Below are 19204 nucleotides of genomic sequence, written 5' to 3'. Positions count from 1 at the left end.
TGTCTCTGGTTTTCTAGCTTTTGTCCTCTTTTGTGTTTATGCTGTCACTCCACCTCTGTATTTCACTTTATCTTTTTAAATGACCAAACTGCCATCACATAGTACTGAGTTATTTATTCATCCATATGTATGGAGATGACATAAACATGCACTGTTGTCTTCAGCTTATCAAACAATAGATCTTAAGAGATTCTGCACAACATTGTTTAGGATAATACTTGAGAAAAATGTCGTTTTTTTTTTCATTTATTCAGTTAATCAAGTAGTCTTAAGAAAAAGAACAATGACTGTTTGTCAACTAAGATTTTTTTCAGTCGATCATATCATTATAGACACTGCCCTGATTGTATCAAGTGACCATTAAATGATTATGATAGAGACATTCCTGGAACAGAAATGAAACAAGAGATAGCGAGAAAGTGTACCATCAAGATCATATTCTATGAGGTGCATATCATATAATAGGTTTGAGTTACCCACTATATAGTTTGAATGAATCAACCCATTGTCGGATTATTTTTCAATGAAAAAATTTATACCTGGAACCTTGTGAGAGACAACCTCCTCTGAGGAAAACTAAACTAGTTTGTTTTTTCATGTCTGTCCATCCCTCCATCAGAGGTAATGTCTCATACACAGCTGGTTATATTATGATAAATGCTCGGGGAGTGACTCATCTCTGCGCTGCTTTCTAGCAATTTCAAAATTACACTCGCTGGCACAAAGAGAGACATAAAATTACAGTTCGAGACATGTTGACATATCTTCCTCTCACTGACCCAAATCGAGAGAGTCTCTTCTGTCAGGGGTTGACATGTTTACTGTTGGATTGTTCCTGCCTTAAACTACATTTTTGTTGCCAGGCACGACTATCCGAAACTGCTCACTAGCTGGGGCTGTGTTTGTCACCAGGCAACATTAGCTCAGTAAACAGTTATGTCAGAGATGCAGAGGGAACTGTTGCCACTTTCGAGAAGAAGACTCATTCAAATTACTGTCATCTTTTTGCAAAGTGAGTTTTCTAATACTTTTTCTCAGAACTCAGTTTGTCATCATCACAAAGACATTTAGCTTTTTGCATTCGCCTTAAATGGCTTTTGTTTGTGCCACATTTTCACATTTCTGTATTACCACCTAAAAAGTAGATTACAAGTAGGAAATAAGCTTTATATGTTTGTTTCACTGTTTTTTCTCCTACAGACGAGCAGAAAGCCAAAGAGATATCAACGAATCATCACTTTAGACCCATGTCCTTGTGTCTCATGTTAGCTACATAAATATAATTACAAGCTACACTAAGTTTATCAGTAAAGCATGTTTCAAACACAGAGGATATTTAAAGTGCTTTACATAAAGATTTTAAAGTAAAATCAATTGAAGTAGTGTAAAATGACATAAATTAAAATGCAACCAGACAAAAAATAATACGCAAATTAATTTTCAGTGCAGATATATTAATTTAATTAATGAAATTAAGGGGGAATAGAAGAAATAGATCAATCAAAGACACAAAAACTGTTAATTAGATTTGAAAGTGGTCTATGTTGGGGTGCATTTATCAATAGGAAGTTGGTTCTATGGTAAATGCAGTTTAACAATTTCCATGATTACGAAATTATTACGGGAATGTATCACTCTCATACCAAGATTCCTCGAATTTCTCAGAACTGTTGATACTTCATTATAAAATGACATTTAATAAAATTTTCAGGTATTTTTCTGTCATATTTGTTTTTAGATTCTGTGGTAATGGTAGAGTAACAATTACTTTTAAAAGCACATATTTAGAGTGGGAAAAAAAACACAGTACTAATTATAGAGAATAGTTTAATCTCCTGATCAGTTCTATGTCCAAGTTGTTATATTAGAGTGGGAAACAGGAAGATTGATCTTGGTTTTTTAGATGTAAGGTTTTGGGTGATCTTTTGCGCTCGATTTTCCACCTGTTGAATGCTGCCCTGCAATCAACCCTGCAGCTATGTGTATTTTATTTAGCCACTAATTTAACACTTGTCTGTTTAGTTTGGTATAACTTTGCTTGAAGTACCCCTATTTAGTATTTATAAGCATGATATAAAAAAATAATGTAGCTATTTTAATAGCTATTCAAGATTGGACTGTATCAAAAGATCTTGCATGGAAGTGTTAATGAAGTTTAGAGAAGTTTTTCATTTTCATTGTGTATGATATTCTTAATTATATGAATGCAAAGGTGCACACCCACACGCTGGAAATCCCAGGATCCCACAGGTTTTTTTCTTCCTGGAAATGATATCGGATTTTGATAAGATTTCTCCGGAAACACCAAGGTCTAAATTCCTGGTATTCAACCCTAGTTTTGATTCAAGGTACTACTGCCTGACTTCTTCTTAAACATCCTAGGAACTGACAAGTTTTATGTTCTTCAAGCATATCAGAAATGTGTTTTCACCCAAGGCCATTAAGTGATTTGTAAACTTGCAGCAGCAATTAAAAAATCATTTTAAATAACTATTACTGGAAGCTAGTGTTGAGATTTAAAGATTGTAGTATTGTGCTCAATCCTCCTGGTTGCTAAAGGCATGAATACGTTTATCTGGACAGGAATCCTCTATTTGCTTTCCAATGATTAAAGGCTCATTTTGTTATTCTCTTGATGTGGCTGATGAAGTGCCCACAGAATAAAAGCTACTACACAAGTCAGCTCTATCCTCAGTAATCTGTTAATTCACACCACTGAAAATTACACCTGGAGGCTCCTCTGATAAACAGGCACATGACACAATGCTCAAATCTACAAGCACAAATACACAACAAACACTGTCACTGTTGGAGGATGCTGAGAGGAAAAAGTATGTTGCACTGTGATCTCACTACCCACACATGCCCGTCCTGTTTCGGAAAGCGACTTTCTTGTATTCTTTGTGTGCGTAAGTGTGTTTATGCAAACGTGTGAGTGAGAGAACAAGAGAGAGTGCGTGCCAGACACAGAGACTCTGCTGTTTTCGGCTCAGGCAGCAGATCTCTCCGCGATAATCAGCTGGATTGTCTTGCACGCACAACATCTGTCTCAAACACACACAAGCTGCCTCTTTCACACACACAAACACAGCCATTATATAGTCATTACTGTCAGGCTGATGCTGTACAGCCCTCTCTAACATGCTCTGTCTCTCTTATCCATCTCCTTCCTTCCCCCTTTCTTTCTCTGTCTTGTTCCTCTCCTCGATCGTCCCCTCCCCTCTCCTCCTCTCATCCAGACGGTTTCGATCTTGGAGCAGCGGCTGACGCTGACAGAGGACAAGCTCAAGGAGTGTTTGGAGAATCAGATGGAGATCGGTCTACATCTCCAGAGGCGAGAGGAGGCCTAAAGATGGCGGCATCAGAGAAAGGTTGAGCTGTGGTGCAAGGGAAGTGGGGTCACATCAACACCAGAAACAGAAACTCACATCATTGTCGGTAGATCACAATAAAATGTGAGATCTTACATACAGAGCACGTGCATTCACACATAAAGCAAGGACTTGACCCAAACCGTTTTCCTGACTGGACTTTAAATGCACCGTGAGCCTCACTGCTGATGGACTGTGTCTGGTTATCTTACAAAGAAAAATCAGAAGTGAAGGAGGTGAATATTAGAGAAGTTATTCCTCTACAACAGTGCTGAGCGCGCAGTCTCTTTTCTGCTGACGAAGGACCTGCTGCTACTAGTCACCGTGTGTGTGTGTGTGTGTGTGTGTGTGTGTGTGTGTGTGTGTGTGTGTACACAATGGCTGCCTGTACAAAAGTCTAGACACATGCAAGAGACTTTCGTACTTGCCTATACACTGCACGTGTTACTTTTTCTATTTGTGTGCAGAATGACATCAGTAAGATGCTTTTTCATTTAAAAAGAACATATACTGTGCACAGTATACACAACCAAAGTGTCTATAGGGCGCAGTCATCGTTTTAGTTGCAGTCAGGCCAATACATTAATTTTAAAGACAGGCACTCATTGAATGACTTTTTTTTATTATCAGCCTGGTTTGACCTTCAGTTCAATCTGTTGCCTACAGATTTTTTTGTTCTTCTTCCATCATAAGTGAAATTACTGAAATTTTACCATGAAGTTTTACCGTGACATTAACTAAACAGTTACAGCAGAGCCAGTGCAGTGCCTTCAGTTTGTCTTACATGAAGAAACTATGTTCAAATTGGTAAGTTTTTAGTTTTTGAAGGATTGATCTGGTGCTTTTCTATGTTTTTCTTACTGTCGGCAAATCACATTAAAAGACTAAAGCCAACAATTAATATATCCTAACAAGTGCTATGGAGCGAAAGCCTGATTTATCTTTCCTCTCTCCCTTAGACCTCCATTGTTGTCCAAAACCTTTTAAAAACACATTGCGCTTGGTGACATGTTCCTTCATTACAGGGGTACTGTAGGTTATTTTGAGTCATTACCACGTACATTGTCCTGTTCCAGTAAATACTAGAGACACACAGATTCGATATGCCAGATTGGTGTGCAGATTGGTGATACTGACAGATCAGCCGTGACGTAATCGTTCCACATTAAATTCCATTTCTTTGTCAGTGTCAGTTTGAATATCCTGGTTAGAGTTAACAGTTTTCATTCAGTCACGACGGGCCACCGACTAGCTTTTTAGTGCAACAGCAGTCGCTGGACCCATGTTACATTACATGAAAATATGGATTTTACACATTATAGTGTAAAATAGGGATTTTAAATTTGGGAAAAAGAGACCACTGCTTGGATCTGAGTTGATGAATCAGTATCAGGAAAGAAAAACCTGGATCAGTGCATCCTGACTAAATACTCACTGCATAGAATGAATATTAATCCAGGCCTGAAAATAGTCCCCAATAAATAAACTATTTACTTTACTTTTATGTAACTTTTGCCAAAAAAAAATTTAACCCCAACACCCAACTTTTTTAGGGTTTGAGTATTAATGCAGAAGACTGTGTAGGAAATCATACACCTGTGATCTGTTTTTAAAGGTTTTTGTCTTCAGTAGGAATGAATGGACTGAGGGTCGAGTGTGAAAGTTAGAAGGTACTAAGAGATGGTCTAACGCATGGTTGGTTTTGGTCTTCGCATGGGATTTGTTGACATTGAAATTAGTAAAAATAATCCCATCATTATATTTTAAATTAGAATGACGGTGCTTTCTGCATTGGTTCCAAGTTGGATTTCTTTTACAGTGAGTGCAGAAGGCCTGGTTGTAATTACTGCAGTTTGAAAGATAAGCGTCTTGTTCCGTCCCTTTGTATCCTGTGTCTGAAACTTTTATACGCTGAAAGTAAGTTATTGTGTACCTTCTTAATAAATGTTTTTCAATCTTATCTCTAACTTAAAATGAGTTGATAAAACGATTCCGGTTCCTCTTTCCTAATGCTGAGCTCTGTTTGTGTATCAAGCGAAGGAAAGTTTGTTTTCATAATCGTTGCCAAAACGATGAGGTCACTGCTTACCTTAAAGAGATTATTTTCTGCTTTGATAGGTCCATAGAGCCTGAGCGGTTACCCACAAATTCATGACTTTCCTGTCTTTAATTGTTCTCAGCAGAACTGTTAAGATCATGAGATGTGAGTTGTGTCATCCATCGGGTAATTTTGAACCCTTTCTTTGCCAGATATTCAGTGATGATTTATTATGAAAGCATGTGGGTGGCAGCTAAATACGCCTGCCCTGCTTGTGTCCGAAATCCTTATGTTTCACCCCTCGAGTAATTTACGTAACCTGACCACTGATGCTGGATTGGTACTTTTATTTTTAGAAGCTTCAATGAAAATGAGCCCGAGGCCACAGACGCATGGTGTAAGTTCTTGAGGAACAGAAACATTTGAGCCATAAAAGAGCCTCATTCATTGGAGTTTTTTATTTAACAAAGTGGTAATATGTTTACATACTAAAGTAATGAGTCATACTGAGTCCTATTGTGGAGGTCTCAGCTACTCTCAGTGAACAGTGTGGCATCATTAAGAGGGGAAAAATATTAATGACTGTTTCTTTAAGACCCGGCTCAGGCTTCGCACTGATGGAAAAAGAAGAAAAACAAAACCGGAATTCTGGAGCTGTGCTGCCGGGCCCACGCTCTTCCTTCCTGTCTGGGGCCCGTGGACACGCGCGCACACGCACACACACTCTCTCTCTCTCTCTCTCTCTCTCTCTCTCTCTCTCACACACACACACACACACACACACACACACACACACACACACACACACACACACTTAGACACTCATGCCAGAGAAAACGGTTCCCTTTACTATGGGCCTCAACCAGACGGCCTGCCAGGAGCTCTAGTGGAGAAGAGGAGGGGCTGAAAGAGTGGGTTCAATAACTGCTAAGCTCGACACTGTGTGTGTGTGTGTGTGTGTGTGTGTGTGTGTGTGTGTGTGTGTGTGTGTGTGTGTGTGTGTGTGTGTGTGTGTGTGTGTGTGTTCACTCTCGTATGTCTATCTTTGAGAGGACCAGATTTTTAGTCCATAGGAGAGCCATTTTTGTTAAATAAGGATTAAGACTCGGTTTAAGGGTTAGAGTTAGAACTGTATTTGGTTCTGTTTAAAACTGAAGACAAACAGGGTGTAAAGCACACAAATCCAAAGGGACTTTCACAGGTGCTGGATCAAAAGGGCAAATCTAAAGGCAAAAGTCAGAAAAAGGATCCGTACACTGTGCTAGTAGTTGCTGGGTGTGTGGATGCTTACTACATTACTTACATTAATGCATCAATAATTATAATTGAATAATTATAATATATTATGGGCTGTTATGTAAATTTTGTAAATTAAGTAAAGTTTTGAATGTGGGACCCTGTAGTGTTGCTACTTTTACTTAAGTACAAGATCTCAGTACTTTCACCACTGTCATTAGTAAATCAATTAGTTAGTCAACAGAAACTCAATTGGCAGCTAATTTTTCAAGTGAAACCATCAAACACGTTTTTGTTCCAACTTCTCTACTGCGAGTAGTTACTGTGTTTCTCTGTTTATATCATTGTGAGCTGAATACCTTTGGACTGTTCAGGCGAAACGAGATATTTGAAGCAGTCATCGTGGTCTCTAAGAAGACGTGATAGGCCAAATAATTTATCGAGGAATCATTTTTTGTTACAGCCCTTGTTCAGATAATAAGGTCGTCTTCAGCTCCCCTCATTAATTTGAATGAGTCCACTCCATTAACACAACAGGGTGTCTGGCAAAAAAGTAGCTGTTTCGACCCAATGTGATGACACGACCGTGGTCAATCAAATATATGTAAGCGCACATTACTTGTAGAGAAAAGCTGAATGTCCAATGTTTACCTTGCGATGGTGGCGAGGAAAGCGTTAGGGTTAGTGTCTCAGAGTATTGTCAACCACTGTGCAGCACTTTGGCATCAGATAAGTCTTCAAACTCGTGGATCTGTCACTCAAACTGGACTTCCTGGATCATATTTAAGCGTCTCACCGATACCTGAAGCAACACCCCCCACCAAAGCAGCCCGCTAACGGTTGGGATTAGTGATTTTGACGTGATGGTTAAATTCGAGTTAGGGTTATGTCAGAGAAGGTCCTCACAAGTAGAACTGTATAAATGTGTGTCTGTGTGTGTGCCCATGAAAAAGAAAGAGTAGAAAAGAGAAGTTGGAGAGCAAGCCTCTGTAATATGTAGCCCATGTGTGGCCCACAAGTGTGTGTGTGTGTGTGTGTGTGTGTGTGTGTGTGTGTGTGTGTGTGTGTGTGTGTGTGTGTGTGTGTGTGGGAGGGGGTTGGTAATCCTATGAGGAGAACATCTGGATATGTTTTTCCTGGTGTGCTGTGGTTGCTGCCACTGCCTGTGTGTGTGTGTGTGTGTGTTTCAGTGTTTTACTAGTTCAGTGTGTCAGGCCTTTGTACTCCCTTGCTCTTCTTGGCTCTTTGTTTCCTCAAACATTATGTTATATTCTGAAGGATTTATGAGATTGAGATGATGCCCGGCCGCTCTGACGGCAGAACTGCTGTGCCCTCTTGCAGCAGGTGGAGGCTACACCCCCATACATAGTTTCACTGTGGCTGAAAAACAGGCTTTTCCCAAAAGCACATACTGCCCGTGGCTATTCTTAGATCTACAAGTTGTACTAGCCTGTGTTATAAATTGTCTGTGTTGACCATAAATCTGAAATGATCATGTCATCAGTGTGGTGGTAGTTTTTCTAGGTACATTTTGTACTTTTTGTAGTTCTAGGAAATAAATGAGAGGCGGTCTGACGACACAAAATACACAGAACAGTTTTGAGGAACCACAGTAAAATAACATAGAATAACCCAGCGTTTCGGAAACTATAGGATGTGATGTACAAATGTTTCCAGTGAGTCACCCCAAAGTCAGACACTGTTGCATAAATGTGCATTTTATATGTGAGTTTTCAAACCAACATGAGCTAGCTAACACATCACAACTTACACTAAGGAGAAACATCATATTTGTCCAAAATGCTGATGCATTGGAAACAAAACAATGTCACTCATTAGTCGCAAAAATCAAACTATGACAATATGTACTCAATACTGGTAAACTGCATGTAACCTAGTCATGTCCCACTTTTTAAGTAGTGTTTGCAACAATGCTCACTGTTGTTCCTCATCATTTCTCCTTTTGTTATGGGTTCTGGGCTCTTGGCGCTATTAAATAGTAGAATCTAAAACATTAACACACATGAACACACGCTTGTTGAAATAATAAAGATTAAAGATAAGCGTAAACCAGCAGAGATGCTACATCAAAAACCAAATTCAGTCTGTTTAATGAGTGTGGTCATTGTTTAGACCAGGGGTTCCAAGCTGTTTTGTGCTGCAGACTGTTTGTTTACTTTGTATTTCACTGTGGTCTCTTAAAAAATTTGAAAAACATAAGTTGCCAAATTATTAATATGGTTTCCTTGTAGCCTGGTAGGAATTTTTCTGAGGCCCCTCTGTTTAAGGCCACCATCTACTAACTTAACTGAACTCAAGATGAGATGTGTCTTAATGTTGGTGGCCTTCCACCTCTGCTACATCATTGATCATCTGGGAGAAACATAGATGTGGTGTTAGCATTATTTTGTCTATCACCTGTTTGTATCTAATGAATTGGATATTAGGATACAATCAATCACAAATGAAGAAATAAATGTGTGTATGAAAATAAAAATGGTTAGGGGGTAAAAACAAACCCTGATGATGCATCTCTGAGTTTACAAAGGCACAGTAACATAAAGCAGTGATATATTACAGGTGTTTCTTTTGTCACAGAACAGATTCAAACACCAGAAACGTGTTTGCACCTCAGTCCCGCCATTTCTTCTCTGGCCACTGCTGGATTTTGGCAAAACTCCCCTGTGCCTCATTTCCTGTTTCACCCCTCGTCTCCCCCTTTTCTCTCCACTCATCGCCTCCCACTTCTTCCCCCTCTGAGACTGAACCGTGCTTGTCGGCGGTGGCTTAGGTTTGGCGTTCTGCTCCTCCAACCCACGCCTCAGCTTCTGCTCCAAAACCATCTTTTCCATTCGATCCCACTGGGAGTGAATGGATGGAGGGACTGAGGTTTCTTTTTTTTTTTTTTTACCTCTTGTAAGACGATACAAAAAAAGGTTTTTAATCTCGTTGACCAACTAGCCTGTTATGGCAATCTGAAAGAGAAGCTGCAGTTCATCTAAAAAGCAATTTTCTTCTGCCCTCTTATCAACAGACTAAATCTGGATTCACTTCAGTGGTCGAGAACTTCACTTTGTTCACATGTGTCAGCAAAGAATTTCATTCTATACACATCTATAATTTGGATTTACTAAATATATAGTTAGGACCACTTCAGTCCTTATGGTAGAACATGAAACTTCAGTGTTGATTGTGTAACCTAACTCCTCCAAGGTCAGCTCTAAGTCAAATGACTGTGGTGCGATTGCTCAGGTAACACAAATAAAACCAGCTCATACACGTTTCAAGGTGTGTAAATGTGTGCTGAGAATCTAAAATTGATGACCTACTTTACAACGGGCCAGCCCATAAAACAAACCTGTTGATAACTCGAGAACACCTGCCCCCTTCTCAAAGCCTCGCCTCACCTCAACCTCACCTGCCCTTTCTAAAGGTCAACCGCTCCAGCACACACCCATGTGTTAGGGCGGCCTTTAACCAGAAAAATAAAGATACTGTGTTCACTAAGTTTATGTTCATTTCCAGGGTAAAACTTTTATATTCTTTGCACAATAATGTCATGGCTATGTCACGAGATTTTAGAAATACTGAGGTCATGAATCCATATATCTTCAGTGCCACCCCTGCCCCTTCAGGAAATGTTTGACTAGCCACCCAAGATACTTAATTCATTGAAATGTTAAGTTAAATGCTGTTTCAGAGCCTTCTACCTATTGTCATGACAAACTTCAGGGGGGGACAAATCCTGTACTAAATCCATTTTATTATATCTTAATTTAAGTGATTTTCAAACAATGAACAATCAAATTTAAAGATTTTTAGTCTGAGAATTATGAGAATGAGCTTTCAAACCCCACCATGTAAAATTGTGTTTAAAAAAAACAAAAACATTTTTCAGGGTTGATAAATCCCAAAATCCCAGACATAATACAGGCGACATGAGCAGAATCATATTGTGATGATATGATTTTATTGTCATACACATTTTTGTGTATGTTGATTAATAACAAGGAAGCTGTAATAAAAAAAATATCCTTATTAGTATTGTAGTAATGTAGTTATATCACCATGTGCTGTTTATGAATGATGTCAGTAGTCACTAGGTGTGTCACTGGGTTATTGTTGTCACTGCTCTAGATAGCTCTGTCATGTCAACTTCACATTTGGCCAAGTGGACAAGGTGTGATATAAACATCACATGACAGGGCTCATATAGTAAAATGTTAGTATGCTGTCAAATGCGATAAACTGCCGAACTGCCCGATCCATATAGCTAATGGATAGATGCTGTCAAATGCTCCTCTGACACTGTCACGAATCAATAACTTGACCTTAAATACAGTGGTCAGATTTGGAAGTGTTTTAAAAGATATAATAAAATGTTATTACATCGTCGTGTTATAACATGGCCCACTATGATAACAGTTGAACCATGAAAACTCTTAATATCTGTCAAATGTGTACATCATGATTGACAGTGCGCTGTAAATAAGCTTTTATTGCATTTTGACAGGCAGTATAAAAACTGTTTGTTAAATGAAGCGCGCCATGACATGTTTTGTCAGGCTAATAGCAAATGTCAAGTTGTAATGAGATCTCTCGAGCAGCAGCAACTTTGCATTGAGAATGACTGAAGCTGAAATGATGAGCTGATGAATCGATTAGTCCATCAACATAAAGCTAATCAGTAAATACTTCGACCATCAATTATTTGTTTAAGTCAATTTTTTTTTGAAAAGATATTGTGTCAAACATTCACAGCTTCTCAGTTGTGAGAATTTACTTTGTCTTCAGGGTTTTTCCTGGCTCAAAATGAGGTCGAGGTGGTACCATCCTGATCATGTGTACACACATGCATGTATACCGTGCCTTCAATTAGCTCAAGCAAACACTTTTTAAGAGCGACATATTTTAGGAGTTCGAGTGAATCACAGGGAATTTCCAAAAGGACAGTAACAGTCTATAATAATAAACTATAATAATTCAGGTGATGCAACCTTGCGCATTTTTCACAGTGTCATGACATTTTAAAGACTAAATTAAATGATTAATGAAAAAATTATCAACAGATCAATCACAAATTAAAATAATCTTCTCTTTAAGCTCTACAACAAACCTTTGCTGCCTTTACTGTCACATTTACAAATTCACTGTTATAGTGTCTCGAGACACTATAATTTTATAAATCTATACTAGTTGAATATTTTTCCAGCTGAAACTTTTCTTTTTTATTGTGTTTTGTTTATGCTTTTGTCATTCTTCCAAAATTCTGATTATTTTACAGTGAGGAAAGACAAACACTGCCCCAGTGTCCACAACAAAGGACTATGTTTTTGAAAAATGTTTTTCAAGTTTTTTCTGTCGTTGTTGTTGGTTGGACAGAACAAGCTATTTGAAGACATGGCTTTGGACTCTGGGAAATTGTGATGAGTATTTTTAACTATTTTCTGACATTTTCTGGACCAAACTGTTACAGATAATTTGTGAGAATAATCAACAGATCAATCAATAACCAAACTATACCATGAACATTTGTAAAGTTTAAATCACATTCATATTACTTTTCACGCCATAAGCTTTTCACACTTTATATCATCTTGTACTCACACCCACACCGTTATGATTTTTCACATTCATATACAGTATGGCTATAACATACCTGATTCTTTGCAGTCAGTTGGTTTACTGTAATTCTGTAACACTAGTAGTTATGTGGTCATTTGTACAGACTTTAAAATAGGTGGATTAATGTTGTGTTGATGTTATGTGAGTCAGCTGCTCATGTGGAACAGAGAGCAGGAAAGTGAAACTCTTCAGGAGATACAACAGATTGTTAGTGTTATTTGGCCACCTTTGACCATCTGTTTTTATGGCCCTGCCTCTCAGCTGTCACAGTGATATAATGGGGTGAGGCTGAAGGTGTGTGTGTGTGTGTGTGTGTGTGTGAGTGTGAGAGTGTGTGTGTGTGTGTGTGAGTGTGAGAGTGTGTGTGTGTGTGTGTGAGTGTGAGAGTGTGTGTGTGTGTGTGTGAGTGTGAGAGTGTGTGTGTGTGTGTGTGAGAGAGAGAGAGAGAGTGAGGCGAGGTGAGAAGTTAACACACGATGACTCACCTCAGTGCTTTTACAGTTGTGCCTACGTAGGTACAGTGTGTTTGCTCTGCAGGTTATTAGATATGGTAGGCGGGGTGAAGATTACAGGTGGTTTCAAAAAAAAAAGAAAAAAAGATTTAAACGTTCAAATAAATAGTCAAACAAAATTAATGTTGCTTTTGTCACGTTGGTTCAGTGATTTATTAAATTCTCACTTGGACTACGATCAGAACCAGTCAAATGTGTTTTCTGGAGCTGCTCCAAATGTGTGAGCAGCAGTATGATTTCTGAGGACAGGTTGAGTGACTTTAAGTCTTTGATGGACAGTGTGTCTACCTACATCAAAGAGGCGCTGATCCAAACTCTGATCTCTTACTTTGCTCTGAAAACCTTGTCTCTTAAAAATCATACTTCTACAACTTCATTTGAATCAGCCAATACATTCTGAGGCAAGGTTTAGAGAAAATTTGTGGGTTTGCTTAAGTACTAAAAAAAATCAACAGTGACTTGAAGCACCAGATGGGATGCATAAACTTTTTTAACAAGGCTAAGAGTCCACAGCCATAATAGTAGCTCTGTGAGCTCGCTGTTAGGCACAGCAGTACTTTGGCCTAAATCAGCATCGCTCACAATGACAACACTACCATGCTGATATTTGGCAGGTATGAGGGCCGGTTTATGGACTCTCAGAACCAGTCCATGCATCCTGTTTTTGGACCACATTTGCAAATCAAAATTGTTTATAGTTGTTCTGAACAGCCACACTGGAAGGCAGAGTGAAGAGCTGGTCGTCATAGAGAGCGGGCGAGACGTGACGTCGTTTAGATATGGAGATAACTTTTCACATTTGTAGAGCGTCTCTCCAGGAAGGCATTCATAGATTTTGTGCTCAGTTGTACACATGAGAACTGCCACAAATAGTTGTGTAACAAATGAAAAAGAGAGCTTGAGAGAGAAGTTTATTCCTTGGCTCCTGTCTCACCTTCACACAATTGACAATGGGATTCGTTTTCCAGGTATTTGGTCATAAACCAAAGTGCCGGACAAATTTCAATTTTGACCTAACAGTAGCACTACAGGAAAATATCAGGGAATCAGCATGGTTACTAGGATTCATCCTCTGGAAACCATGAATGTGTGTACAGAATGTCATGAAAATTCATCAAACAGTTGTTGAGATATTTCAGTCTGGACCAGAGTTGGGGACCGACCGACTACAGGACTAAAAAACTAATCCAAACCACAATCTGTCCGTAGCTCTAAAGTAGTGTTTTAATTCAACACACAAGACTAGAGAACCTGGTTTCCATTGTCTGAGTCCGGCGCTTTTTTAGGGCCAGCCATCCACCCTGACCTGCTCAATATGACTTCTGTGAAGTGAAGCATACAGACACACACCTCTGTGAAGTGAAGCATACAGACACACACACACGCACATTTTTGATGTTTGAATTTAAAAGTTAAATTACATCTTGTCCAGATATTGTCACTTTTTTTACTTTAGAAGTGGTTGTATGAACTACTTTGTTTTAGGTATACTGAGATCTAAAGGATGTCACAAACCCTTGATTAGACATCATTTAATTATATTACATAATTACATCTCTACCAAAACATATCAGCCAATTAGCAGTACATGAACAACATTTTTTTTTGCAATAATGGATTGGCAGTGAAGGATGGCGAGCAAAAACACTCTAACCATGATTACTGCTAGACTGAGGAGATTTCATTCATATGTACAGTCAGCTTCTACTTTAAATCTATTCTCAAGATCGCTTTCTACCTCTCGCTCTCTCTCCCTCTTCTGTGTGTTACGTTAGTCTCTGTCTCCTTCCAGCTTTCTAGTTTGGTCTTTAATAATGAATTTAACTGAGAGGCTTCTCTGTGGCTCAGGGTTCACAGCTTAAGCGCGTGTTCACTGCTCTACAATAGACACACACACTATACACAACAGATTACACTTACAGGCACACTGCCACACCTTTACTATCTCTAAGATTCCTGAAAAATTAATAGCAGCCAGCGCTCACACACTTTCACTGCCGACATCAGCATTAACACTGGCTTTCTTTTTACTTGTGTGAAACACTGTGTGCTCCACTACTTCACCCGATGATCTCATCCCAGATGTTTCAGGCTGTTTCAGCAGCTGTGTTTGAGAGCGCATTCACTTATTTTATTACAATTGTCCATAATGAAGCATCAGTCCAGCATGTTAGCTGGCTCTGGTTGTTTACAGCAGGCAACTACTTAAATGTGCCATATACTTAGTGAAATTTTAGAATATAAAATTTTAGATTAGATTTTACATAATGACAAATTAATTCTTGTGTTAGGAGCTTTGTAACCAGCAAAAATCTAAGTCTGAGCCGCTGAACTACCGAATTCCTACTCTCAAGCAATCTTATGCTTTGCTCTTTTTGACTCAAACTGCTGATCTGCAGCTTAATGTGCTTGTGAGTAGTAATACTGTAGTTCAACGGTTGAGAAAATATAGTTCCAAAAGAAAGGGCTGTTTGACAGCAAGATAAAGTGGTACTGATATTTGCTTTTTTCACTGGGCATTTGTTTAAAGTGGCTAAAACACATTTTTGCCACTGGCCTCAGTCCACAGCAGCACATCGCTCAGCTTCTGTGCTGGTGTTCCCGGCTGTTTCTCTAAACTGGTGGGGCGCTGATCCAAATCTAATGCAGGTAATACACTGGCTATGTATAACTACCTCACACAACCCCACGTCAAATCATAATACATTTTTAAAAAATAGTGTCACTGGCTGTTAAAAAGAGTTGCCATGAAATATAATCTTATTTTTATTTTCTTCCACTCTGACCTGTGCGTTTTTTGGTTTTAAGTCTTTTGTAACTTGTTTCTGAATGGTATAAATACTGCTGGAAATACACTTTATTTCCAGTTGCTATAGATGCTATAGATAAAATGTCGTCTGATTCATTCCTTATGTTGTAATCTAATACAGAAGCCCTGCAGCCAATGCAGCTTTTGTCTTTGGAATATTCAAAATATCATGAACACCTTGGAGAATCACACCTAAATGAGTCACTGTATTGTAAATAAATCTTAACTTTCCGCCTGAAAGCCTCAATAACTAATAATCTCACAAAAAAGGAACTGTCAGTGTGAGTGGCTGCATATGTCTGATTATTGAATAGATACAAATCACAGAGCAACTGAACGGAGACAGGCAGACCTGCTTGATACATTTTCCAGGCCTGTTTTTATGTGTTGTCGACCTGCATGTTTTGGGGCAAAGGAAACAGCAGAGGAAATGCCAGCGTTAGCGTGGGAGAGGGGTGGCCACCTCACTCCATCACTGAGGTGAGTGGGTTTAAACTACAGTCTGCCTTAAAGAGACCTCAGAAACACAGAAACTAGAAAATGAGCTTAGTGTCAAGTTGGTATTTTCTCAGTATCTTTAGGAAGAGAGAATTTACAGAGCTGTATATGTAACACATTTTGATAATAATAGACAGGACAAGAGATAAAAGTGGTTTAATTAATAACATTACTTTATCAGGACAAAGCACTAGGAGTTCTGTCTAATGACAATTTATTTGAGCTACAAATGTCTTACTGAACAAGTACAGTTCAGTCTTGTCAACATGAAGTTTAAATCTCTGCAGAAGCCTGAAACGAGAACATTTTAATCTGTGAAAAAAAAAAAAGGTTTTGGAGCTGTTCCACTGACAATGAATGGGAGACTTTTTCTGAATACTGGAAACAACCCAGGGTGATTTTCCAGGGATATGGGCAGATCTTCTGGTTCAGAAATCATCAATTTAATGCTTTTCAGAGGAAAGAAAGCCCAGACAGGTCCACAAAGATCAGATAATCCTCCCATTCACTGTCGGAAGTGCACTTTATTTCCATAGATATTCATCAAAGCTGAACTGAAATTTGAGTTCTCCTCATTTTTTGTGTAAAGGAATCTAAATTATAACAATACTGCAGTTATCAGGCATATTTGCTGCTGGGAGACCACTGATACAAAACATTTTTTCTTTTTTCATCAAACTCACATTTGTATCATTATCAGTGTAAGCTGTATGTCTCTTGACGGCATTAAACATTTGGAAGGACCAGTTGTGCATTTAAGTTTGTATTCCACTTAAAAAGTGGAAGCTAGCAAGCTAGGCTAAGTAGCTTTCTTCCAAGTTCCCACTCAACGTAGACTGTGTCCGAATTGTTAAGTCTTATAGACTTTTCTTACTGAGGAATAAAAACTGCTCCTCATCCGTTCCGTTTCTCTTTCAACCTGCTAAGACAACACGTCACCTCCCAAAGAATCTTAGATTCATCTTTGTCCTTTGTTTTTTTTTTTGCGTTCTACATGGACTGGTGTAATATTGTAGGTATGTGGCTTTTCATTCAGAGAAACAACACTTCATGCAGACAGGGGAGCTCAGTTTCAGGTCTCTGTGCTCATCTCAACACCATGCTTCAGAAAATTACATTACCATTCTGGAGCATAGATTTAAGATGGAATTGAAGGCTCTTCCATCTGGCGGGAGGAGTTTTTTTTCCACCAATGAAGGATGGCTCTCTGTGTCAACAGCAAATAGATTCATATTGCATATATTGCTTTTCTGTTTGAATAGGTTATACTATACAGTCATATTTCTTTGTGTGGCTGTTCTTCATATTTAATTTCAATATGAGAACAATAAAGCTGATTAAAAACCTTGAGCAGTGGTGTACGGAGGAGGGCAGTTTTCTGAAAAGTTGACGGTTTGAAATCACAGACTAGAGGTATTGTGAATCAGGAAATGCATGTGCATAGACGATCTGTAAGCCTCTATGCTTGCCTTAATGGCAGATTAAAGACTGTTGATACATGTATGAGCAAGTAGACTCACATTGGTGAGTAAATCTGGCGATGAGCTCATGTCTTTTGTTGTTCAGATAGTGGTGAATACATCCTAATCTTCACATAAGCTTATTTGTCTTATTCTGCTTTGGTTATGTAACTCATGCTTCTTGGTACCCCCAACATTTATGAAGAAATACGAGGTAAAGACGCCAAAAATGTATTTTCTCACTCAGCTTCTAGCTACTGTCTGACCGATGTGGCCCCACATTAACACTTGAGGATGGGGCTCAGTTGGGGAAAAAAAATGATGTCACATATTTCCGGGGACCATTCAGCAATATTTGAATTAAAATGTTGCGATGACTGTTTCAAATCCGATTATAAACTACACCCACACAGTCTGATGAAACATATTAGCTGACATTAAATTCTCATGAAATAATACCTAAGGACAATTTTGTTCCAACTTTAACTTTGATTGTTCCATATTTGGTTGTAAATATTAAGGATATACAAAAAAATTCAAGATTTGAAAACAAAGTTTCAGTGGATGTAAAGCCTCTTTAAGCTTTGTGAACTTAAGTCACAGATGAAAGTTGACAAACAGTTTTAGATTCTCTGCAAGATGTTAATTCACTTATTCATTTGAATGAAAATCACGCTCACTCCATAGACTTTACATTGGGATGATATTGAGCACATTTTCACTTTTTGTACAAAAAGTAATAATTGACCATTTACAGTTGTCAAATGTTGTACAAACACCTTTTTTACAATGGTGATCTATGGGGAAAATGCTTTTTCGAGCCTCAGGGATTTTGTTGTTGTAGTATTGTGGTTGTCCACTGGGGCAAATTGACAGCGCAGCTCTGTGTCCACATCGTACTCATCCTGCTAAATACATCCATGCCAAATCCAACATTGTGACTGTTCCGTTTGCAAACCAACTAATCAGAGTATGAGATGAAATGACACAGAATACACTGGTGACCTCGCGTAACGCCACTTCTGAAAAATATGCTTTTGTCAAGCTCACTTTTCAAAATCAGAGTGTCATGATGCCCTGTTTTTCCCTGGCTGTGATCCAGCTTCACAGTCTCCTCCTCCTCTTCAAGATTTTTTGATGTACAGCACTGCCAGTGCCAAAGCTTGTTCATTGTTTTGCTACATTTTTGAAACATGAGAGTAGTGCAGATGAATAATGGCAGTTGATGAGATGTGTCTGCTTGAATCAGTTCTATTGCAGCACTATGATTCATCACACAATCCGACATACCCCAAAATTTATATTGCACACAGTCTGTGTGTCTGACACAGATTGCGACTGAGACGTTACTATCACTCTGCCTTTCTGTGCCTTTAAAGCAACAGGTCATCTTCTCGATGTCCACGATACCTCCAACCAACTCTGGTAGAGCTTCATCATGAGTAAAGTTAATTTCCTTGCTCATAAAAGTTTTAAAATAAGTGATGATAGTTTTGTTTACTACTGGAGAGCAGACGCACAAACACACACTGAGTGGCTACACACTCTCTCAGAGAGCCTGTTGTTGTCCATGAAGGGAGTTGAAACACAAGAGGCCTAAAGTTTGTGTGTGTCTGTTTGTGTACTCGTGTGTATGCATGTATGTATGTGTCTGC

The 19204-nt window shown here is 38.7% G+C and overlaps 1 protein-coding gene across 1 annotated transcript in view; it reads left to right on the top strand.

Annotated features, from left to right (window-relative positions):
* Positions 1-3720, top strand: part of poc1a (POC1 centriolar protein A) — a 41295-nt gene extending 37575 nt beyond the window's left edge. Inside the window, exon 11 of the mRNA XM_022748258.1 lies at positions 3240-3720. Within this exon, the coding sequence (XP_022603979.1) occupies positions 3240-3350 (111 nt within the window). The 3' untranslated portion in view covers positions 3351-3720. The remainder of the gene's footprint in view (positions 1-3239) is intronic.
* Positions 3721-19204: the final 15484 nt, after the last annotated feature.

This window comes from Seriola dumerili, unplaced genomic scaffold (assembly GCF_002260705.1).
Source record: "Seriola dumerili isolate Sdu_G_001 unplaced genomic scaffold, Sdu_1.0 BDQW01000121.1, whole genome shotgun sequence".
NCBI classification, from domain to species: domain Eukaryota; kingdom Metazoa; phylum Chordata; class Actinopteri; order Carangiformes; family Carangidae; genus Seriola; species Seriola dumerili.
This window is presented reverse-complemented; position numbering and strand designations above follow the sequence as displayed.